The following is a 25,764-nucleotide window of genomic DNA, read 5'->3' as shown; positions in this document are numbered from 1 at the left end:
AACGTTGGCAAGTACCATCAGGTTTTCCTCCCTTGTTCACCTTGTGACCAATTACGTCTTGTACAACAGGCGTTTGATAGATGAAGGCGCTCTGGTGAAGTTGCGGCGGATGCAACCCATTGTACGATAAGCATTCTTGACTATATATGTGGCATGTAGAGAGCAAGTGAGAGTGGAAGTATTGTGTTTTGAAGTGATCGTAAATAACATATGCACCGCTTTTTACCTTTTTACGGTCAAAGAAACGCTTGTGCGTAGGAATTTCTACCCTACTTTGAGTACAATTTCCATATATATTGTAAACGAATTCTACGCTCTTCAGGAGTGCTGCTGAAAGGAGCCGTTGTTTTTTGTTAAAGTCGTGCAGTTAGCATTTTACAAAGTGCAATAGTGCTCCCTCTGCGGCACGCTTTCAGGAGAGAAAGCAGAAAGGTGGTCATTTACCTCATTTTTTTTCTTTCCTCAGCAATAATTGTATATGGCGTAGAGGAAAAATAAACAACAATATTTGTGAATTATATGTGGGCGCCTCTCAACGCATATGGAGCCTCTTAGACCAGAAGTTCAAAGTTCTTTAGTGCAGAAGAAATACCTTGAAGCTGTGTTAATGACTTCTATAGATCTCAACATGGAATCCCTCAAATAGGAAGGCACTTTGATCGTTTTAACTGCCGCCAGTGTTATCAATTTATCTTTCCTAAATGAGCTTTGTCTCCATTCTCCCATTTGCTTGCCGTTACCCGTATTATCTGTGCTTCCGCAACAGACATGTTCGTCAGCCAGCTGTATCGTTCCCAGGTTGCCACAAACCGCCAGAAACAGATGCCAACGACTTACGGCGTGAGCTACTCGCCGGAACGACTGGACAGAGACCTTACGATGTCCAATTATAGTGCCAAAGAAATTGCCGATAGGTATACCCGCGCAATGGAGTGGGGCATTCCCAAGGACAGCATCTCCGTGGTGGGGGTAATGGGGACCGAGCGGAAAGTCGCCGACTACAGTCATGAGCCCAAGCTAACCACCTTTTTTCAGGTAAGTTACCACGTACTTTTTCTAATTACTACGGCAAGTCTACACAAAAACTACTTAACGCAAATAAAAATTTTTGACTATTTTTTGTGCACACGAAATTTCGTGCGTCCAAGAGGCTAAGTTATCAGACACAATGTATCCAAGTGTCACTGTATCAAAGTATCAATGCATCAAATGTATCATTCAAATGGCCATTGTTAATGTCTAAAGCCCTAGGGCCTCAGAGAGAGTGACTGTGTTTGCATCGGCATCCGAGGCCTGAAATATCCGAGACGCCCTCGTGTGGTGGTGCATATACTTGCAGGTCCGGGATGCTGCTGACACGGGTAATAAACAGTACTTGGGTATAAAAGAGCGCGCTTTAAAAGGATTCGCTGACTTTAAAAGAAATTCGACGGCTGTGTAAGATGACATTCTGTAGTAATGGTTTGCAGTAGTTAATATTTTCTTATTGATTTAGTTTCCATTTTATCTACTCAAAAATATTTTTTGGTTCAAGTAGTGGCGCCACCACTCGGACTGCGCCGAGGACAAGGGCGGAAAATTTAGTTCCAGCCTATGCGTCCAGAAGCCGCCATGAAAACGTCGCTATCTTTTCATCCTTCCTTTCTTCCTCGCTTCTACTTCGTGTTACAACACAGCAGAACCGAGAAACTGGCCTTTAACTGTTTTCGCAATAAACCCATGGTGATGATTACTATACAAAAAAAAAAACCTAGAGGGGGCACTTAAGTGCAACAGAAAGGGTATGATGCCATCGCGACATGGGTTGATGCCTACATTGGCGGAATTGGTAATTCTCAACTTTACATTCGTAGATCGCTGGGAGTCCTCATACCACTCCTGGCACCGTGGTGCAGAGGTTAAGCGATAAGCCACTGCACTGCGATTGCAGGTGCTCCCAGCGATGGGGCCTTGTGCGACCCGGATTGCTCTTCCCGAGCAACCTTTCGCGGCCAATCATTATTCCAGAAGAGACGAGGCTTGGGCATGTTGGTATGACATACTTAAGGGAAATAAATAGCGCACAAGAGAAGACGGGACAAGCGAGGAGACACAGACAAGCGCTAACTTTCAACAGACGGTTTATTGCAAAATCGGGAGCATATATACACATGTCCAGATAGGCAACAAAGAACATGATCGAAGATGACATCAACAAGACACACACCCCCTCGACAGCCATCTGCTTATCGTGCCAGATATGCAAGCTCTTTTTTCGACAAATTAACGAAAGGTTCGCTGACACAATCCGGTCCAAAGCGCACGATGTTCGAAGCTTCAACAATCTCCCTGGTAAGTTGGTCGCGGTGATGATACAAGATCACAGTATCTTCAGAAATTGGACGGCAAGGAGGGTCACAGTCACATGTCTTACAATGCAAAGCCAAATGCCCGTCGACACCACCTCTGACTTTCTTCGCGTGCTCTTTTAGGCGTACGTTGAGGCATCTGCCCGTTTGCCCGATGTAGAATCTACCGCAGGACAAGGGGATCTTGTAGACTACCCCCAGCCGACAATGGACGTAGGTCTGCCTATGTCTGATATTACAGTCGGGTCTACGCATTTTAGTTATTAATCATTATTTGATTATTTTGATTATTAATCATTATTGGCGGTGTGGTGGCCGTCAGGACAAGCAGCCGTACTCCATGGGAGGTTGGCTGATTACATTCAAAGCCTTGCTCCTGCTGTTGACTATATTAAAGAAGATTTCGAATGTACTCATCTTCTTCCTCGTCGATTGCAACAAGACTATTTGCAAACCATTTTTTCCAATAATTAGTCAAAAAAAGTCGAGGGGACACTAAAGCTACGCCGTAAGAATATGACGCAATAACGAAAAGTGTTAATTCCGATATATCCCCAACGTCGTTTCTATTTTACATTCATAGATCCCTGGGTATCTTCTTATTGCTTCTGGCATAGTGGTGCAGAGGTTCCGCAACGCGCCGTTGCCCTGCGACGACAGGTGCTCCCAGCGGTGGGCCTAGGCGCGCCAGGTTGCTCTTCACGAGCGACCAATCATTATTTCAGGGCTACCTGCCATGGAATGCAGTTAACTCACTATCTGATGGGCAGGTTGTCATAATACTGCAAGGTCAAGCTACCTGGGTAGCCAACCTGCCCCCTAAGCAGCACTCTGGTTGACCACCTACAAGAGCCTTGCTCGTGATTTTTCGCTCAAAACGACGACGCCGACAAGGCCAAAGCTGACACCGGATTTCCTAGTGAACGGACCTGTAAACTGAAAACCATTAGGACGCTACGAAGTTACAAGCGAAGGGGAAAAATGACCGGTGGTAAACGGGCTCCGTGCTAGAAAGAAGAAAGTGCGGAAGCGCTGCCCTCGCTGGGAGAAATAGGGCTTCATAGGGGTACGCGTCCCACTTCTGGCTGGGGTCGACGGCCTGTACCCTGCCCTGTACAATCGGGCAAAACTTCACAAGTCACATCCGTGATGCGGCAGAACACTTTGGAGCGGCCAAAGTAGAGGCATATAATTTTCTCCGGCAAGCCTGGGCGAAGGACAGGGTTCCACACCCACACTTGGCCATCGGGTTGGTGCTCGACGGGACGGTGTCGTTGGTTGCGGCGGCGTGCATCTGTCCCACGTTGTCGCCTGATGTGCATGAAGGTGAGATAGTGGCTTCCTCCATGTTTTGGGAAAATTTCTCGGCGTGCGCCATGAGTGGCCGATCGCCTCTAGAGCATGGAAACATGGCATCCAAAATTCTATGCACGTCAGGTCCATAAACGGGACGAAACGGCATAAAGTGAGTTCTTTCTTGTACGCCCGTGTTGTACGTGGAAGTCACATATTGGAGGATGTCGTGCCAAGCCTTATGCTGAATGTCTACGTAGATTACGGGCATATCCGCTATGGTTTTGTTGAATCGCTCGGTGAGCCCACTTCACTACATGTTTTAGGCAGTTGTCTTTCGATGGCTCATGTGTCTCAACTTGAATACGTCGGATTGGACGCCGTTTCATAACACAATGCTCTGCATGAAGAACTGCGCGATTTCAAACAATGTAACGCTCGCCACCACCTTGGTTTTCGCATAGCGTATTGGAAAGTAGCGATAATGATCCCAAAGACTCATACCGGCTTAGTCAAACTCTATGCAAGGCGGTGCAAGTAGTTGGAGCAAACCCGCGGGCTTTTGCGGAAGTGAGTTACGGCGCTTTCACTCACTGCTCACGGCAACCTCGGACGTAGCGGCAGATGGTGGCAGTAAGTTATGCCCAATTTTAGTCCTGGCGAAAACTTGAGCGAGGGTGCGTGTAAGCGGTGCGTGTAAATCCCAAGTGGCCAGGTGTGGGCTCGTCGTAACAGGCAAAAATAATGTCGGCGCGCAGGTCTGACGACATGGCGAGGAGGTAGGCTCGATCACCGTTGTTCGAGTTTTTCTTCTACATGATACCGTTGCACATGCAAAAGGAGGAAAGGTTCCGGGAAAGCTGTCGGGGTACATTAGCAGCGCGAGGTTCCAGATTGTCAGCCAAATATCGTAGGTCCACATCAACTCACTGCCTTGCCATTACGTCGTAATCGCTGATCCCTTCATATAAACGACTGTCATGCTCCGTGCCGTCATCAGCTACACGACGGGTGCGGGCGAGAGCGTGTGGGCAGCTTCTTGCTTTTATTGAGATTTATACGCAAATGCGGAATCAAATTCTTGGAGTTGGAGGGGCCACCTTGCTAGGCGTCCCAGTGGGTCCCAGAGATTGGCCAGCCAGGAAAAGGGATGGCTGTCTGTAACGACTTTAAAATGACGGCCGTAGAGGTAAGGGCGAAATTTCATCGTTGCACACACAACAACGAGACACTCCTTTTTCGAGGTGGAGTAGTAGACTTCGGCGCGAGACAGAACGTGACTGGCATACGGGATCAGTCGTTCCACGCCTTCTTGGTGTTGGTCTAGGAGAGCACCGAGGCGAATGTTGCTAGCGTTAGTGCGGATCTCGGTGGTAGCATCCGCATCAAAGTGAGCAAGAAGAGGGTTTGTGTGCACGCGTGGGCACAGCTCTGTGAGAGCCTCCCCTTTTTCGGAAGTACAGAAGAACAGTACATAGTCAAGCGTTAAACGGTTCATGGCATCGGCAATCTGAGAGAAGTCGGCGATAAAGCGACGGGAGTAGGTACACGGACCACGGAAGCGTTTGAGCGTTTTCTTTGCATTAAGAAAGAGAAATTCGGCCACAGTGGCAGTTTTTTCGGGATCGGGTCGGACACCGTCGGCACTCAAAACTTGGCCGAAAAACGAGTTTTTCGTAACCGAAGTGGCATTTTTCAGATTATAGACTTAAGCTGGCCGACCACAGAATATATAGCGCAGTCCGCAGGCGTTCAAGATGTTAGTCGAAGGTCTCATAACACACGACCATGTCATCCGAATAAACTAAACCGGGTTACTTCTTGAGGCCGTCGAGAATAGTATCCAGCATTCGCTGGGACATCGCCGACGCTCAATAGAGACCGAAGGGCAACAGCTTAAATTCATATAGAAAATCGGGTGTGATGATGGCAGTTCATCAGCGTCAATTGCCAGTACCCGCTCCTTCAATAAAGCAAGGAAAAATATTCAGCGCGGCGAAGTCTTTCGATGGACTCGCCGAAGCGGGGCAGTAGGTAAATGTCGTTATTGTAGTTGTGGTGTTCAGTTTCCTGTGATATGCACAAAACCGCAGTCCTATTCTTCCTTTAAGCCCGAACACAGGCGACGAGCATGACCTCTGAGAAGGTTGAATAATGCCCTAATTAAGCATCTCGATCACTTGCGTTTGTATGGCCCGATATCCTTTAGGTGAAATACGGTACGGCTGTTTTCAAATGGCGAGGGATACATCGGACGTGATGACGCGGTGTTTTTAGTGTCCGTTTGTTGAACATTAAAAAAAGGCGTGAAACAGGTTGTGTATTGACGGAGTAAGGTACGTAGATCGCGGTGTTGAACATTTAATAGCCCTTAACTGATATCACTGCGATCGAGAGAGATGTTCTCAGATCCCACGGCTTCGCACGTAAAACATTCAGAAACATCTGCAATCTGGTCGGCGAACACGACGGCGCTAGTGCGGGAGAGCTGCCGAGGTCTGTTCATAAAATTTGTGACCAGGAGTTGGGACCCATCGTTACGTAGGTGGACGAGGTTTCGTGCCGATCAAATGCTGTGCGTCAGCATGAGGGAAAGCCTTCCCTCGGTGATTGCTGTCCTGTCACGGAGCACACCACAGTAGACACTAAAAAACTAAACACCTGCGCGTGACGGGTTCAGAGCGTGACGGGCTCTCAGAGGAAACTCGAATGGCGGAGCTGCGTTGGCGACTGTCAGGAGTATCTTCGGCTTTGTTTGTAGGAAATGTAACTGTGAGCTACCAGAGGTCCATAATGTCCCCATTCTAAAGGTGGACGTCAACATGGAGAACCAGCTCACGAGGACAGTCACGGAGAACCACGCAGGTGACAACGAACGTACAGCTGCTGATCTGGATACTAGCTTTACACTGGCCAAGCGGCGTGATACAATGTCTGCCAGCCGCGAGGATCTGCGTGCCCAACCATGGTGTCGTTTTTACGAAACGCTGCCAGTGTTCCGCTTAAAACTGAAAAATCGTATCCGGTGTCCAGCAACGTGCTAATGCTGTGACCATGGATGAGCACAGGTCCGTGAATTAAAAACCGGTGCCGAAGTTTGGAAGCTGCTTTCGATGTCCTCAAGTCCCTATCAGCCAGTGTCCGTCATGGAGGGGCTTCAGCGCGTCGATTTCCAGTGACGGCGCCCTCCAAGGTTGCTGTCATTATTTTTCCCAGCGATGGCTCAGCGACCGTACTTGTCTGAGCATGACGTGCTTCACTGCTTACAAAGTAGTCTTTAAAGTAGTCTTAAAAAAGTCTTGCTTTTCTTTTACCTTTAACGAAGCGCATATATACATGTATATATATATACACCGAAGTAAACGCTTCGTTAAAGGAAATATATATATATATATATATCTATATATATATAAGTTTGTGCTATCCACCAGAGAGCGCGATTAGGGTATGGCTAGTATGTGGGCCACTTTTATGCCAGCGTAGCTTGCGAACAACCCGACATCAAAAACCTTGCTCAGGGATCTCATGCATGAAGCTCTAAATTCATTCTAGCAAGGAACTATATTTTACAACCTCAGGAGCACATTTGACAGCTGTATACTCAAAAAACGTTATGCTCTCAGATACAAAGTCTTGCAGACGGCCATTGAAAAATAGGCCTCCTGACAGCAAGCTGGATATGGAAAGTTTCCAGCATAGCCATGCAATAAAAAATTTCAGAAACCTTAAGTTTAATAGCACTACTTTACATTCCGTTAAGGTAGGGTAGTTGATTAGAAATCCTCATGAAATACACAGCGCAATCCAAAACACACAGCATAAAAAAGTAATGAAATATGATGCACGGCACAGAGTAAGTTCTTTTTCAGTGGCACCATGTGTAACAGTTTGTAGCAGAAAAAAAGAACACAAGCATACTCTTCAAAGTGTATGCTCGATTTGATTTTATTCGGTTGTATTTTGGCAGCAGCTCCGTATTTATACAAACTTCACTGAACTAAAATTTTGTGCCTTCACATCATATAGTGAAACGAACCTTCTAGCCCTGCGATTAACAAAGGACAACGATGAACCTGATGTATGTGTACCAGTATATTTTGCCAAGTGCAGCCTGTAAGGAACATAGGAACACATATCTACAGCGTCGCAAAACGACGCCGGCAAAACGGCAAAAGCGGCGAAAGACACTGCGCACCAAGGTGGGCTACCGCAATACGTGAAAGCGAAAGTAGCGCTTTCTCCGAATGTTACTTCATTATGACCATGCAAGGGCGGATAGTTTCATTCGAACAAGAGAGCGGGTATGAAACGGAGACGACGCGGCTAAGAGCAATAACTGGAGGCAGCCCAATGTCTTGCCTCCTTGATAAATTGCCTGTAACCCCCCCCCCCCAGGTAATACCCTCTCGAGGGCCTTTAAGGGTATTTTGTATAAATAATAAATAAATAAATAAACACTTTCGATCCCCTGTGTAATCGGGCAACTGTCGGTCATAGCTTTCCCCTGACCTGGCACTCGGCTTCTTTGGGGTGAAATGCTTGGGAAATGTGTCATTGACCTCACCTTGATTAAACAAAAAAGGTCTAGAGTAAGCTTTACCGCATAAGTCAGATTTCGATCCCTAGCGGATACACTTTCCATTACACTTTCCATTGAGGGAGGAATGAGGTTGGCGAAAGGCCCTTTTCCAAGCATTTTTTCCAAGAGATGCTTTTGTATAGGCAGGCATAGTGAACTAAAATTGGTTTGCTTTGCCTTTTAACCATATGTGTTAACATTTCTGCTTGTATTTTGTTAACCTGCTTTTAGGTCTGTAGGTAAGAAAGGGCTAGGGTGCCAACGATCGCTTGAGATTGTGCTTGAAAACCTCGAGCGCGCTTAGGGAATCCTGATGGAGCCAAGCAGGATCTAGATCGAATGTGCTTGAAAGTGACCTCGTGACAACCGCCCATCTGCATTGAGTTCGAAGTGCAATGAATTAAAGCGGATGAAGTGCCCTTGTGCCAGGGGTGATACTCTCCGCTTTGGCCCTACGCAGAACTTGGCGACGTACGTGAGCACACTTCAAAGTCCGCACCTCTTCCTGGGCCTCAGATTGATGGACAGCGGGTACGACCTCGCCTCTGATCAAAATCGGCCAATCGACTTCTTTCGGGTTGTCAAAGACATGAGGTAGGTGCCTGCTAGCTATAGAGTGTTCTTTTGAAATCAGGGACTTAAACTGTGCAAGCTCAAGAAAATGACTGTTAGCAGAAAGCTCAATTGCTGGATTTCACAGGACAGGTAACTAGTTATCATAGCCGCAAACAATGCAGCTCGAAACGCTTAGGGCGTCAACAGTGAGTCATATTAACTAGCTCTAGTATGTGCTCATCCATAGTCACGATGTGCCTACATTCGATCGCATACTGTTCTGAAAACATTCTTGATTTCAATCCTCGCTATTTTAGGCTGCATTGGAATTCTGGCCAGTGTTGGGTAGTTTGACGGCTTTCGAATTTAAAGTTGAAAAGGGAGAACACAGAAGGTGCTCATGCGCAAGGGTGAAACACCATCCTGTGTACGTATGTACACTCGTGGGCAAAAGAATATAGGTCACGCTTCGGCGGTCCGTCTTCTGACCCGTTACCAAGCGAAAAGTAATGAGTTTTGGTGAATGTGCAATTAATATTCACTTTTGCTGTTCCAAGTCGAGGCAACAAACACTGATATTTCTGCTACGCAAAGGCGTCAGAAGAGTTTGAACGCGGAGTCGGTGTCTACATTAGTCTGTCCGCGCCTTTACACATGATTTCAGCCCACTGGAACTGGTTAAGAACAAAATGTGAAAGTTATACATGTTGACAGATTTGCCTGTCTGGCGGAGTTTGATGACATCTAACTAACTCTTCACCAAACCAACTAAAAATATTTTTTTTTGGTTGGAGATGTGTCAAGAGTTTATTATAAGCACAAAGCCTGCTGGCAGTAATATTTTGATCGAGAAATTTAAGAAGACAGTGTAAGCAAAAAATCCAAAACATTTCAATTTTTACTTTCCTTTAATTTCTAATACTGCATTCTTTTCTGCATATTTTCTGGTTCGGTACTTCTTCCTGCGTTGCATATTTCTCTTTAAACAATAGCTTTGAAAATATGGAAGTGAATGACCAGGACAAATTTTTTGTGGAGGCAATGTCTTACCAGCCATATGAAACATGATTCCATGGGTGAAACTGAATGTATCTTGTGAAAGGGGGTTTCTGCACAAATGGTACAAGGCGTGGTGTTCACGGTGGGCGACACAAAACGGCGAGCAGAACGGCGGGCAGCGCAGAAGACGGCCAGTCCAACCCAAGCGATCTCGTGCAGCGCAGCGGCACTTCGTCTTTCATCGGCGCTTCATCTCCGTAGGCGCTTCGTCAGTGATATGCCCAGGCGATATCAGGCGCGGCCGTCGTGGTTCGCTGCACTTATTTCAGTTGGAGTAAAAAACATGTTTAGGAATAACCTCGTAGCTATTATGCACTATGCTAGCATTTTAGTCCATCATTCGCGTCATCTGGGAGCATGCTCCAAAAAAAGCCACTTTTAGTAACAGAGGCACCAACGATGTGCAAAGGAAATGCTTGCATAAGATTCAACTCATCTAAAATAGCAGGTTTTGGCTCACCTCAAGCAATAGCACCATCCATCGGCTGAGAGTTGACTGGAGACAAGTTTCCTTTGCTGGCTGAGCAGCATAGTAAGCAAAAAAAAAAAAGAAAAAGAATCTTAGGAAACTTAACAACTGGTAGAAAAATATAACATGCGATGAATAATGAGTCAAGGTCGTGCCTATGGAATAAATTCGTGTGAAAGTTGGAAAAACGAGAAATTGGTAATAGTTACATTTACTTGCAACGCCTTTATTTGAAAATAACTTTTTCTTCCGACTTTACCATGGTCTTAATAACAATGCGATGCAGAAGGCCAGTTCTATACCTTGCTTTATATGAGCATGTGTAAATATACTGAACCAAAATTAGGCAGGTAGAATGATCTGTTTTTATTTCATCAATAGAAATAAGGCCAAAAGCGGACTTAAATCTAGCCCTCACGAAAAAAAAAAGACAAAATACTGGTGTTTTAAGCGTGTTAAATTGGCTTGTTCAGTGAAAAGAGAATAAAGCAACGATAAAAATGACATAAACAGGTTGGCGCTATCTTGATTGGTTGTTGAGAGAAGTGCACCGAAACATACCCTAAAGTTTACAAGGGTAGACGTGCGGACTAGTTGGTGGTCCATACTACTTAATACAGCGCAAAAGACACGGACGCAGACAGAAGTGTGTGTCCCTCCTACCTGCGTCCATGTCTTTTGGGATGTTTTAAGAAGCATGCCCTAAAATACATGTGAAGAATAGGGCTGACCCTGTCTTGGTAAATACGAATATGCTTGCGCTCTGCATTTCTTACGAGCAGGAATAACGCGGCATTAGCTAATAACAATAATTGTTAGACCACTACGTCCATATGGACAGAAAAATCAAAACTTTTCGAATCGATTGTTTTAAGAGTAGCTGCCTCTACAGTGCGTATATTATGTGCGTTTTGAAACTATCATCGCTTTTATGATTAAAATACTAGAATTTTTCGTAGCTTTTTGTGAACGATGCACATATACTTTACTGGTCCAGGCATTCTTCACCTGATATTTTCAAGAAAGCCTCTTTTCTTAGTGTGTCTATTTTTTAAAGAAGGAAAGAGCCCTGTAGCTTTTCAACAGCATTTCTTCGTGCGGAAAGCCCTTTAAGCACCCTGCATACCCTGTCACCATGACACCACGCACAATTCACCACTGCGTCTACTTCCCCTCCTCATCCAGGCGCGAGGTTTGGCGTATTGAACAACAGTTTTCGAATCGTTATTCAGATGGTTGTTAAAGTGTGTTGAGTGCCTTCCTCATTCAATGTGCTATTACGATTGAAAGAAACGCGAGCAGTGCGGCGGCTACGCGTTCAGCTGTTCGAAATTGTTTTGATGGCGCTTTTGTAAGAAACAGACGTTAGAATATCCTAGAAATCATCACGAACAACTCTAGCATGACTTGGCTACCACCGAAGTTAAAGCCTGTTTAAAATAAACGCCAACCGCGGAGCTCCTAGGCTCCGCTGTGTTCGCATTTCTTTTCATCGTGATAGTGCAAGCACCGGCTGCCTGAACTGCTGCATTGCTGGGCTCAGTAGCCTTCTGCGAGGGCTATCTCTATATACAGATCGAACGAGGTGAGATGGTGGTGCCACCAGTTATAATTACATTGCTTTTGTTCCAATACTTGGCTTTCTTGTCTTTAAAATAGCAATTTTAAGCAAAAATGACTTGTATTTTCCCTTTATCGCCTATTGCTTGTAGGACATGTTCCAGATTTGACAGCACAGTAAAAGGCGGCGAGACACAGAGCACACAAAACAACACTTGTGTGTGCTCGTATCTTGTCCAAACCGCGCTGTTAAATCGTGCAGTCGTTGACGAAGGTAACCAGGCAACATGTTTTGTTTCTCTGTCGTGTGGTGAAACACTTATGGCACCACAAAAGCTCTAATTTTGTATAAGGTAAGCAGAGCCCTGTTCCTTACCTTTCAATACCTTCTGATCACTCACGATGCATTAATGGCTCCTTTATACGAATGAGACGCAGACCCTGCTGCCTAGTTACTTTAAGCAAAGACGGCACCCCTTTCGGTGAAGCCCACTATCGCAGTCCAGGTAAGCTGTATTGCTGGCAAAATCTCAATAATTGAAACTCTTAGGAGACCTACACAATTTGTCCGAATTGCAAGGAGTTTGAATTGAAGGCAGACAAGTTGGAAGTGGAGGTGCTGCGTTGCATTCCGCAGGTAACCGCATTAGAGATATGTGAGAATGTGCTGCTCCTGTTCATGCGCATGCGCGCCCCACATGCATAGAAATTGAGTAATAGTGCATTTTGCAAAGGGAAATTGTTTATGAGTGCAATTTTTTGATGTACCGTAAATTTGAACTATAACAATTGATATACCCGTAGTTCGCCCCTTAGCAGCCTTGCATAACTTGGCATTTAACATTTTTGCTATCGTCAGAAACGTTCACCAATGGTTTGGGGCCTCAAACGCCGGATGCCTTAAGTCCTCAGCGACACGCTATAGTCTTGGCATCGGAGGGCCCAGTCCCGCAACCAATGATTTAGGGACTGGGGCGTCCGATGGCCAGACTATAGTGTGTCGCGGAAATCTATCCTGCAGTGTAGCGCGCCAGGCGTCACCGGCCGGCTGCCGGAACTGCCATAGGAGCAAAAACATTGGTGTATCGGGTGTTACAGCGAACACTTTCAAAAATTTTAAATGTAGGCTTTTTGTTGTAAATATATGGTTTTTGAGGCTTAGTATTACCAGTGTTTGCGGACACTAGAAAACCGGTGAATCGTTTTATGTAGTGATCTGGTTAACTGATTTTTAATAATTAAATTTTTAACTAGCAGAATTAGACGCCTAGATACAATCAGCGATTTGTAGCCAGTGGTTAGTAATAGCCACATCAGTTTTTAGAATTTCGAAAACGCGGTTACCCGTGGCGCTGTGTCTAGACAAAATTTGGCTTTTTCGACTGGTTACGCTCACTGGAGGGGTTGCTTTGCCTGCATGCTTTCGAAAGCGCATGTATTATTGCCCGATGCAGCCAGATTTTTCGAGCAGCAGAAACGAGGGTAATCGTGTTTTCGAAGATCTAGAACTGATATGGCTTTTACTAACGACCGGCTAGAAATCTCTAATTGCAACTAGTCGCCTAACTCTATTAGTTAAAAAGCTAATTATTAAAAATGAGTTAATTAGCATACTACTTTAAACGAGTCCCCAGTATTCTGGTTTCCGCCAACATATGCTGCGAAAGCCGTATTTTTACCCCAAAAAGCCTATTCTTGAAAATTTTTGAAAGTGTTCGGTGAAACACTCGGTATATTACTCTCCAAGAGAAAATGTTGCGCGTCAATGGGGCTTTGAAGCCTTTGGTGCCGGAGGAATCATGCCCGCTTCCGCCTCACTCTCACGTGTACTTTGGAAGAGTGTGTATTGTCTTCAAAAGTTTCCAGAAGCCCGCTTCGTGCGCGGCATCCATGCGCGCTGCGTTGACCAGGGCTAGACGTCAGCCAACTCTTCGTTGTGTTGTTTGCGTCCAGGATAACCCTTCTAATACTGGTGACCCACAACGTGGCGGACTTCAACAATTCGTGCACTTCACTGCCGGTCAGCTCTTGGTCGGCCACGTCCTACAAGGACCCGACGAAACCTGCCCTGGTAAGCTGGGCTCCAACCTTCTTGTTGTACTAGTAACAGTAAGGCCTCTCCAACCGCTCACTCTTAGTACTTTTGCTCTTTAAACAATTTCCTGCCAATGCTGGATTCCTTGTCTTTTCTATCTGGAATTCTTTATTGGTTCTTAAACGGGACAGAACGGAAGCAGCACTCCACTTTAATTTGTATGCCCATAAATTTTGTTTTCTCCGCAAATGTGCCCGTAACTTGTTTTTCAAGCTGCTGGCTCATAGGAGGAGGTGCTGGCCCGTATAGGAGGCGCCAGATATGCTCATCGCTTTGCTAAATTAGGGGTTTGATTAACCGAATGGTATAGAACTCGCGAAATAGTGTAGTTGCTAAAAGTTGCTAAAACCACGCAGCCAGTACAATTTAAAGACTTCAATTTAAGTTTATTTTTCAGAAACAGGAATACCTTGGTAGGGTTCAAGTAAAAGATTATTAACGGCTTCAGTGGAGCCAAGAAACACTCATATGCCGGTCAACGACCCGAATTATGTTACCACCAGTAATTATTCAAGACAAAGTATTTAAAAAAACTAGACGAATCGGCTGTGCCGGTAATTGTTAAACGTAATGGCGAAGTCTGTAATATCTTAGATGTAGAGAAGCAAACATAAAAAAAGCACTTTGATAAATGTCACTGTATGTACACCACCAAAAAAAAAATACATGAAACCCACAGCAAATTCTTAAGACCTTTTTTCGGAGGGGCTCGGATATCTCTCCAGTCGTGGTGATTCAGCTGTGACGAAGTGGGAAGTCATCCTGTAGATGGTAAAGAAATGTATGAGCAACAATATACAAAGCCGAAGTGTTTGTTACACAAGTGAAATTTCACAAACAAATAAAAACTGCACCGTTGGCAGAAAATTTTAACTTCGTCAGAAAAAGACGTTTATAGAGCCTCAGTCATCGATTGATTCACAGCTGAAGCCTGCGGCCGCCACCATGACTCAGCGGTTATAGTGCTCGCTGCTGACCCGAAAGACGTGCTTTCAACCCGGCCACGAAGGTCTCATTTCGATGGAGGTGAAATTCTAGAGGCCCGTGTACTGTGCGATGTCAGTACACGTTAAAGAACCACAGGTGGTCGAAATTTCCGGAGCGCTCCACTACGGCGTCCCTCATAGCCATGCAGAAAAGTGCCGCCATACTTAAGTCGTTATTGTCTTAAGACTCCCTGGCATTGTTTCGGCGAGTACCCCGCCTGCAGCAAACAAAAAGCGCGTGACGCGTAACGAAAGGTGGCTTTTGACAATCCTCTGTGCCCGAATGAAACACTGAACTACGAAAGCAGCGAAGTGTGCAACGCATCCCCCTAAACGAAGCGAAGCGAGTTGAAGCCTAGGCCCTGTCGAAAACGTGATAAGCAATCAGCCTGTGCCTAGACTGCTGTTCAATGATTTTCTTGCGTTTTTAATGCCTTCGGAAATAAAGAAACTTGAGCGGTCATTCTTTGAGATGCGTCCAAGGATTCAATCGAACCCGTGAAATTATAACAGCCTCTATGGGGTGGGCGCAGTCCCGAGGCTAGGATCATGCTGAAAACAGAGAATCAACAACATATTCGCAACCCCCTCCACATGCGGGTTCTAGGCTTTCTCCCTTTCTGCTGCAGGCTGACGTTACTTTTCAAATGCATCCACTGCTCCCCAACCAGACTGACGCCCTAGATATTGAAGGCATACGTACATTTCCTTTCTCCGAGTGTTCCATGGTTGTCATTGAGTTTGCAGCCGTGAGATTTACTGGAGCCAGAGACGTTGACCTATTGCAGTCATACAACGCAAGAAAGATGCGGCAAATGCCCCCTCAAAAGAGCCCCCAGCCAACGGGGGTTGACATATTCTCCCCCTTCAATGATGCTCCACGTCTCGCCCTTGAACAATCCCCCTTGGATATGCCAGATGCCGGAGGGGGGGGGGGGGGGGGGGGCAGATGAATGGGGATTAACAAAGGCTGCCTTAGATTCACCGCTGCGTCATGGAAGTAAATGTGGCAGTAAATTTCACAGGTTCTTTTCTCCCCTTGCACCAGAGGTGCCCCGCCAGAGACGGTTGGTTTAACTCTCAAGACTGAAGCTTGATCTTTGCACCAGGGGTGCCCCGTCAGAGACGGTCTCAAGATGTGTTGACACGCAGGGATAAAAAAAAGGAATAACTGAAGATTTATATACCAATATTTACAGAATATACAAGTTAGATACAACGGCAAACAGACAAACAACCAAAAGGCGGAACTGGCTAATACTAGGGGAGGCCCCTACTCGGCGTTGCCGAAGATGCGTAGCATCTTACCTTAGCGCAGAACCCCCGCTTCCGGCTCCGGGGTCCGGTTTTAAAGACCTAAAGGCCCGGCCCACATTTCGTAGCAACCAATCATGTTACACTCCTCACATGATTGGTTTACCGAGAGCATGGCCAGCCCTCCAGCTTCCGTAGGGCAAAACGCCCTTTCCATTGCACAATAAAAGTGAAAAAACAAGGACAAATACACTTTCGAGCCAGCACGTGCGCGAAACGGTACCGCGGGGCGGGGAACACCCGTAGTTCCCGGCGCGTTCGCGAGCGGCCGCGCTCCAAGGAAGGAGACGCTTCGCTTTGAGCGCTCCCAGCCGCGTTCCGATGGCCCCGCGTACACTAACGATCCCTTACAGTGGCGCTAATGGCTTGAGAGCCTCCTTTAAGAGGCATCTGCCGCTTGCTTCTTGAGTTGTATCCGACCATACACATGCGATGGAGGACGCAACCATGAGCCGGTGGGGGCTCTTCTTTCGTAGTTCAGGCGGTTCGTTCAGGCAGAGACGATTGTCAACAGCCGCCTTTCGTCAGACGTCAAGCGCGCTGCTTGCTTGCTGCAGGCGGGGTACTCGCAGACAGAATGCCAGGGGGTCTTAAGACAATAACGACTTAGTTGTGGCGGAACTTTTCGGGATGCTTACGGGGGACACGTCTGCAGGAAGCCTCGATAAAACTCCTCGTAGCCCGGAGGGGTACAGTGAACTCAAGCTAATGTAATTAAAAACAAACCCAACGAAGCCGTGAACGGGGCGCGGCCTTCCACCCCCTGATGTGAAAACTGAGTCCTGTAGGAATCCATGTCATGTTAAAATACAGCATACTGCCAAACAACATTTTACACCTTTGTGCCGCCGCGGTGGCTCAGCGGTTATGGTGCTCGGCTGCTGACCCGAAAGACGCGGGTTCGATCCCGGCCGCGGCGGCTGGAATTTCTTTGGAGGAGAAATTCTAGAGGCCCGTGTACTGTGCGATGTCAGTGCACGTTAAAGAACCCCAGGTGGTCGAAATTTCCGGAGCCCTTCACTACAGCGTCTCTCATAGCCTCAGTCGCTTTAGGACGTTAAACCCCATAAACCAAACCAAACTAAACCAAACCACACCTTTGTTTGTAAGTAATCTGAAAATGTGCAACAATCTGATGCCAGTGGTTGTTTTGGCAGAGAAGTTTGGTGTGGATTTTAAATACATTGTACCTGTTAAAAATCTTCGTGGGACTTAGAACATCCAATGAAAAATGCCAACCAATGTTCGACTCAGCTCTGGTTATGATTCTAGCAAATAATTCGCGAATATTCTTCTTTTATTATTTGAATTTTATTAGTTCTTTGAGACATGCGGCAGTCTCAGGAGCGTGGCTTTCTCGGCTTGTTGGTACATAGTTCCAATACACTGTATCGCAACAAAAGACGAGGATACAAGAGACTAGAGACGAACCCCACGAACGCTTACTTCCAACAAATTTTATCCTCCTGAAGCATCACATTTATACGCCAGAACTGAAATCACACGAACCACATGTGCCAACAGCATCAATTCCTTAGAAAAGCGAGCTCCTCTCTGAGAAAAAGCTCGCTTTTCTAAGGAATTGATACTGCTGGCACATGTGATTCATGTGATTCCTGTTTTCTGGTGTATAAATGTGATGCTTCAGGAGAATAAAATTTGTTGGAATTTAGCGTTAATGGTGTAAATCTGTCGTCCCTTGTGTCCTCGCCTTTTGCTGCGCTACAGTGCATTGCAGTCTCCGGTGCTGTGGCAAAAGGAAATATTTCTTGCCTGACAAAGGCCTCAACAACCATTGCATTCATGAACTCTCCGGAAAAACGTAAATAAAGAAAGTAAGAGAACAACAGCACTGTAAGTTGCAATTTAATTCAAAAATAGGAGAGAAAAACAAAATAAACAGCATCACAGAATGTTGTGATCTAACAAGTAATTCCGAACAAACAAAACGAAAGCCTTTGTAAAACCCTTCTAAGGGAAATAAAACTTCATAAATATGAAGATATCATCTAGAAAAGTGTTGCAAAAAATAATTTTTCATACCTTTTTTTTAAACTCCTGATAGAGTGATATATTTCCAGCTTCTTTAGGATACTCAGGTGACTGTTTAAAATGGTAGGTATTAGAAAATTCAAAGCCTGTATTTCGGATTTAGTGCGTATTAGTGGTACAAAAATTGTTCCTTGTCTCAAGTGGTGTGAAGTTTTTTTGTGCCAAAATTCGTGCTAAAGTGCTCTTTGGCGGCCTGTCTGAGACGGAATGCTTGGAGCGAAACGCATTGAAAACCTGAATTTTGTATTGTTTGTTTTGTGGGTGGTGTCTAGAGCAATTTACAATAATTCAAATCAGATCATGACTAATTAAAGGTAGGTTTAAACTTCTGCCTGTGTTGAGAACAGCCATCGGCATTGTAGTCAGAATCTACTTACCGAAAATATCTTTTAGAGAGTTCTGTTGTCGAAGTTTACCGACATAAGTATGTGCGGTCGGTAGCCCCATAGCTGCGTCTTCGCACAGTAAACTAACTTAATTGTCTCGCCTCTGTATTGAGAAAGTTCAGAAAGTGTTTTCAATGAACAATTCTTTTTTTTTTATATAGGAGTTATTTTAAAACAACTTAAATGAAGGCTGCATGGAACAGTGTTCGGGTCCCTTCCGAGTTTAGCGGGTAAAATGGAAACGGAGGGGTACAATTAAGGAGCCCGCTTAAAGGCGCATTTTCCTTATCTGCAATCGTCCTTCCGTAGTTCTGAGCAAAGCGCTACCGAGATGTTCCAACTAGCCCAGTTGCGTGCACATCACCGAGTGTCCAGGTTCACTATGCGCTAGCCAAGCATGAAAACGCCCCTTAGAACTACCTAGGCCCCTCGCAAATTATACAAGCCGCGGTAGGACCCCAAAGCACTGCAAGCCTAAAAAGCTGGCAGAACCTGCGTTGCAAATCACACATAGTGAGGATGCGCGCGCTGGCGAGATCTTTAGTTGCCTATAAAAAAATTTATTTTTATTTTTCATAATGTTGACCTTAGCAGCTAGATTTTAGCTGTTCTCAGCAAGAGATACAACAAGATGAGCGCAAGTTCGTCTTACTGCAAGCCCTTAGCAACGTGGTCAGGTTTTTGAAGCCAGCAGTTGTAATGACCCATGGCGTCTCCTACTCGCCGTAGAAGTAGCGCTCAATAAACATGCGCTGGGGACAAATCCATGTAATTTTTTTCTGAGCAAAAATTGGTTCTCTAGGTCTTTCAGGCCATGCTGACATTTGTCCGGCAGCCAAAAACGGATTTAAACCCATAAAAATTTGATTTACATATCTTCCTGCCGGTTGATTCAGTCTGATGACGTCCTTGCCGGAAAGGACGGGTGGCCAGTGCTTTGAGGTGCGTTGCGGTGGAGTGTAACCTTCGGGATCCGCACCAGAAAATACGTGTAGACGCACGCATTTTACTTGGGAAATTGGCCGGTGGTGGCGAAACCTGCATTTTTTCATTTGGTTTTCTGGCTACTAAAATCTCCATTTTCATTGCGCGCGGCTTTTGTGATTACAACGCTCTATACTTCTAGTACAACTTCCATTTGTCCTGAGAGCCCCTTTAGGCACAGATTTAAACAAATCCTAAACATCTGAACGATGACAAAGAATTAAAGCCTCTCGGGGTTATCATTTAAAAATTTGTTTAACTTTCTGGAACCTTAACGGATCATCCACCACTGAATCTGAGCTTTAGAAACAAAAAGCGACTAATTTTGGCTGCACCTATTTTCGGGTGCAGCCAAATGCAATACACATGTACCAATCTCTAATACACCTGTGCCCCTGATATGTGGTTTTCGAGCATTATTTTCCCGACAATTAATCGACCCAATCCTTATTTTTCTTTCACCCGCCGTCTTAAGCAGAGCCAGAGATTCTGGCGCTATGAGCTCGGGGCTAAGAAGCCCTCCTTCATTGTAGTGAGGCCAATTCCGAATTGATAGAACCAACCATCACGCAACTCTCGTGCAGTGCACGCCTTTTGGCTAATAGTTACAAACTAAAGAACTCGTCCTCAACGGGGAGCACATTACTCAATAGACGAAAAAAAAAGAAACTCTGAATAGGACGTTGCCAGCCTTGGGGACAAACAAACATTCGTGGTGATCCGTTGAACCACAACTTTCACAGAAGGTGGCTAGTTAAGTTTGTCTGGATGTTGCACTCTTTGCACTGGCGAAACTATCTAGGATGGGCACGAAACTCTGAGAGATGACAAAAAGCAGCCAGTTCCCTTTATAGAGGCCATGAAAATGGGCAGAGGATAGTACATTATTCATCTGTATTGTCGGAAAGATTAGTTACGCACAGGGAAAAATGTTTTAGGTAAACGATGTTTCAACGCCGCAACTGCCGAAAACTGGTGCAAGAGGTCATCTTGGTGCGCTCGGCGAGCCCTTCGGTTGAACAGTTTGACGCGATTGGAACGTTCTTGACATCGTGGGAACTAAACAGGATTCATGAAATTTTCCCACGGCAATAATCGACTGGTCTACATGGCAGGTTTTACAGGGTCGTGACATCCTTCCACCAGTACTGTGCTGTGCCTTTGATTTAAAGTAATCGCGCTGAAAGGAAAAATTGTCGAGCTCGGACTCGAAGCCCTGCCCCTTGGGTTGCGAGCAGAGCGCGCTACCCCTTGACCACTGAGTAACGTCCCTTCGACATGGCTAAATGGAGGCTGTCTTTTCTTTTTTGAAGTTGTAAGGTCAGGAATCTAGCATTACACTGGCTTGTGTAACGCAGTAATAATTTTAAATTTTACGTGTTTCACCGTACTACTCTTCGAGACCCCGCTATGGAGGATTTGTCCGACATATTAGACCAAAGGTATTACGCGAGTACTTCAATACACTTGGGGCCATCCATGCAACATGCATGAAATTACATCGCTGAAATTTCCGCTAAAAATCTCCCTAATGGGGCAATCAGTGGCGCGCTTTTTATGCATAAGTTATTTTGCACCCGCCAGATGGTAAATACTGATATTATTTTTATGCACTTTCTGCGCATAACTCCGATTTTATATTAAAATTACTAATGAATTAAATGAGCTGAGCACTGAACTTAAAGTGTGCATGCACATAATAGGTGAAAAAATACCGAGTTAAGTTCAAACAATCAGCGCCACTGAAAAAATAGCTAACACTTTTCATCATCGTAGTCCTATGGGCTTATTGTGAAAGCCAAAGAAAAAATTGATCCACAATGCTTTGCGAGACTCGGGAGGGTAAGTGCTGCGAAAACGTGGAGCTTTTTATTTTTCACCTTGCCTGAAAAAGCATTGGCATGTGTTAAGCCTTTACGAGGCAGCTTGATGCACGCGTCAATGCTGCGTGCAGGAGCATATATTCAAGTTCCTGGAGTTCGGCCTGAAGGGCGAAAAGCAGCTTGAAGTGGCGCTCTCTTCAACGCTGGCTCTGATGACATACGAGATGAAGAAAAAAGTAACAAGCCCCGTGAAGTTCGGCGAGCCCTGCGTGAGGCGCCAAGCGCAATTCTTCACCGCCTACTGTCTCAACAAGCTGCCCGGCGAGCAGGAGCACAGTGATAGCGTCACCGCGGTGGGCTTCAACGACACCACGCTGTTCACCTTCGAGACGGCGGCGACGGTTGAGCAGAAGGTGAGCGAAGTTTCAACACACACTGCGCACGCATTTCCACCTCTTGGTCAGGTGAGGAGGGGGATAAGTTTCTCACATCATGCTTGCTCATTGTTTTTGATCTTTTGTCCATTGGCCACCGCTTCCATGATGTGTTAGTCGGGGTGTAGGCCTTTTCAGGAGGCATGCTTGGTCTACCTCCTTTAGCCTCACCTCGAGGGTATATTGTACATATTATGGCCAAATAAACATACTACTACTACTACTAATACATCCTGGGCAGCCCGTCGCCAGAGGATGTCAAAAACACATCGCCCCCCGTCACAAAGCCGACTTGATAGTGGCTACGACCCAGAAGCCTTCCGTGCTGACAAAGAACGGGAATGTAGCTCCACGCTTCATTTAACTCGAATTAGAAATAGTGGACGGGAGCTCCTTAATAAGGAACAAGGTTTATTAAGGATTCAAAGAAATACTGAAGACAAATTCAAGATGGCATATATAGATTTAATGATGCCTTTTACTGACGTTGATATAACTTGCACTGAAACCAGAGCATACTAAGCTAGACAAGGCCAAGAAATAAAACATGGGTATTCGCCTACAGAGGTCGTTTCTAAAAGGAAACTGCGGTTACAACACTTAATGGCGCAAATCTTTGAAGCTAGACCCCCCCGCCGTCCACTTTTCCGGCGATCATGCAGTACACAATGATCTCGATATTACCATCAATGTCACAAGTACTAGCGTGGACGGAGGAAAAAATATCAAATCTTTATTTCACCACAAAAAAAGCAGAAGACTGCCGAGAAAAAAGTTCCCATGATCTTGATTGGCTTCTGGGCTCTAGTTCTTTATCCAAAGGTATGCGCTATAAGCGACACAAAAAGACACGCACACATACACACGCGACACAAGCGCTAACTAACAACTGTATATTCCTTACGGAATATGCGTTTATATACGCAACGTCAGTCTAGGATAGACAACTTTGCCGTCATTCATACACGTGACCATCACCACGACCCAGCATCTGCCCGTATCATATAAATTTCGTTTTTTTTTGTAAGTCCAATAGATGGAGTGCTTACACACGTTCCATTTTCCGCGTTTTCGATTAAAAACGCTTGAACTATGTCTCTTTCAGTCCTTTCTTAATGCTTGCCTACAACTGTGCTCCTGTGGAATAGTGGCTCGCAATTCTTTTTACACCTGCTGCAATGGCAGCTGGATTTCCCGGGTGGTTGATTTTTGTGCAGTCATTATTGGGCTCTAGAAGCCTCGTGTTGACACACCTCCCCGATTGCCCAATCTATCGTTTCTCGCATTATTTTGGTATATTATAAATAATGTCCCTCAGGCATCGTATGAACCTTTCCCTATGTCACCTTCCTTACCCTTGTCACGCTTTCTTTTCGCATTCACCTTGTTGCAGAGGCTTACCAGCTTTTTTGGTGCCATAAATACAACTTTCACTTGGTGTTTGTTGTCACTTTCTTCAATCCGTGCAATACATTAAGTATATACGGCATGACAATCAGTGCTTTTCTATTCCCCGGCTCCTTCGACTTCTTTCCTTTCCTCATCAAGGATTTTAGCAGCTTTTCAGCCACTGATGTGATCATGTTACCTGCGAACCCGCTATCGATCAGCCGACGTTTCTTTTCTTTTTCTTTTTATTGGGCCTTAACGTCCCAAATCAACTCAGGCTATGAGGGAAGCCATAGTGAAGGGCTCCGGAAATTTCGACCACCTTGGGTTTTTTAACGTGCACTGACATCGCACAGTACACGGGCCTCTAGAATTTCGGCTTCATCGAAATTCGGCCGATGCGGTCGGGATCTAACCCGCGTCTTTTGGGTTCGATCATCCCACTGATTTGCATGCTGATGCCCTTTGCCATTTTGGGATCGCAAGACTTTGTAAGGCTCTGGATTATGCACGAGTGGGTAGCATTACTTTTCACTGGCGTAGCATACAAAAAGTGAGAAAAAAGTATCATCAGATATCATCCTAACCAGTCTAAGCTTGTCAAAAGGAGTGCTGCCCACTGGGGCATGATGCAGAGCCTTAAAAAATCCTGCGATCACAAAATGACAGGGCGCATCAGCATGCAGATCAGTCGGCTGATCGATAGTGGGTACCCAGTCAACATGAGCACGTCAGTGGCTGAAAAATTTCTAAAATCCTTGACGAGGAAAGGAAAGAAGTCGAAAAAGCCAGGGAATAGAAAAGGATTGATTGTCATACCGCATATACTTAAGGTATCGCACTGATTGAAGAAAGTGGCAAACAAATACCAAGCGAAAGTTTTATTTATGGAGTATCTGCGCCAAGGTGAATGCGAAAGTGAAGCGTGGCAAGCGCACTGTATGTGACATTGCCCATAGGAAAAGGTTCATACCATGCCAGAGAGAAGTATCATTTATAAGATACCAATATCATGCGAGAAACAATACAATGGGAAATCAGGGAGATGTGTCAGCACGAGGCTTATAGAGCACATTAATGACTGCGGGAATATTAACCACCCGAGTAATCGAGTGAACCATTGCAGCAGCCGTAAAAATAATTCATAGAGAAAAAGGTGTCGTTGTGGAGGGCTGCGGATTCATTTAAAACAACCGGGGCTCTCAAACGTGCACTTACAACGCACAGCACGTGGGCGCCTGAGCGTTTCACCTCCACCGAAGCATGGCAGCCATGGCCGTGTTCGAACCCGAGTACTCTCACTCAGCAGCCACGCGCAATAACCACTGACCCACCACGGCGCTCGGCTGCTGACCCGAAAGATGCGAGTTCGATCCCGGCCGCGGTGGCCGAATTTCGATGAAGGCGAAATTCTAGAGGCCCGTGTACTGTGCGATGTCAGTGCACGCTAAAGAACGCCACGTGGTCGAAATTTCCGGAGCCCTTCACTACGGCGTCCCTCATAGCCTGATTTGCTACGGGACGTTAAACTCCAATAAACCAAACCAAACCAAAAGTAGAAAGAAAGGTCGCAACAAGCGTGCGCGCCAGATCTTAGAGGCCTTCGTGAAACAAAAATGGGAACCTTTGTGCGAACACGCAGTCTGCGTGACCTTGTTAGTGAACGAAAGACATTACATGGCTCTCTGCTAAAGCACCTGCTTTTCTTCTTCCGGCTGCAGATACGCCGTTTCGTCATCCCCCTGGACGACAAGGTGTTCAGGCGGGTGGGCTGGGCCCTCTTCGACCTCGCCTACGAAGTCTACAACAAGAGCATCTGCAAAGTGCAGGATGCCATCCCTCACAACTTCCCGCGGCTAGTGGCCGCCCAGGCGGTTTTGAAAGAAAACAGAAACCGGAAATTTAAACGTTGAGAACAGTAGACGCTCTGGTGTGATGACATGATGTAAGTAGTGGCTTATGCGACGGTATGAATATTTGAAACATATTTAAATAAATGAACAACGTTGCCGATGAACTTCGTTCTCTCTCATGTAAGGCCCGTAACCAGGGGGAGATAGCTGCGAAATTTAGTATTCGAATGACACCTTCTGAGACCATGATGTTTAAAGATGCTTAGCATGTCATTCATCGACCCCCATATCGCTGCACTGGTGATATCTGCATCATTAAATCACTAAGATCTTCGAAAAAGACTTCGAGACAGAATTCTGCTTGTAGAGCTTTTCAAAGCAGTTCGCAGGATTTCTCAAGGTAACGTTATAAGTGGAAAGCACTCGTGGCTTTCTGACGTGTAATAAAATGTGTTGGCCGTGTATGCCTAACAAGAAACCTTGCACACATTAAATTCGGCCGTGCTCTGGCTATTTGAATGTTTACTCTAGGCGCTTCTACAGTTCGGTATTAAGGCCAGCGCTGCTCGGGTAACAGAGTTGATT

At 45.6% G+C, this 25,764-nt stretch overlaps 1 protein-coding gene across 1 annotated transcript; it reads left to right on the top strand.

Annotated features, from left to right (window-relative positions):
- Positions 1-927: 927 nt before the first annotated feature.
- Positions 928-25,239, top strand: LOC149337222 (uncharacterized). The gene is made up of 5 exons (XM_089554355.1): positions 928-1,035; positions 8,681-8,814; positions 13,817-13,934; positions 21,635-21,916; positions 25,048-25,239. The coding sequence occupies exons 1-5, from the start codon at positions 928-930 to the stop codon at positions 25,237-25,239; spliced, it is 834 nt and encodes a 277-aa protein (XP_089410481.1).
- The last annotated feature ends 525 nt before the right edge of the window (positions 25,240-25,764 follow it).

This window comes from Amblyomma mixtum, chromosome 7 (genome assembly GCF_055824585.1).
Source record: "Amblyomma mixtum isolate Tamu chromosome 7, ASM5582458v1, whole genome shotgun sequence".
Lineage (NCBI taxonomy): Eukaryota > Metazoa > Arthropoda > Arachnida > Ixodida > Ixodidae > Amblyomma > Amblyomma mixtum.
This window is presented reverse-complemented; position numbering and strand designations above follow the sequence as displayed.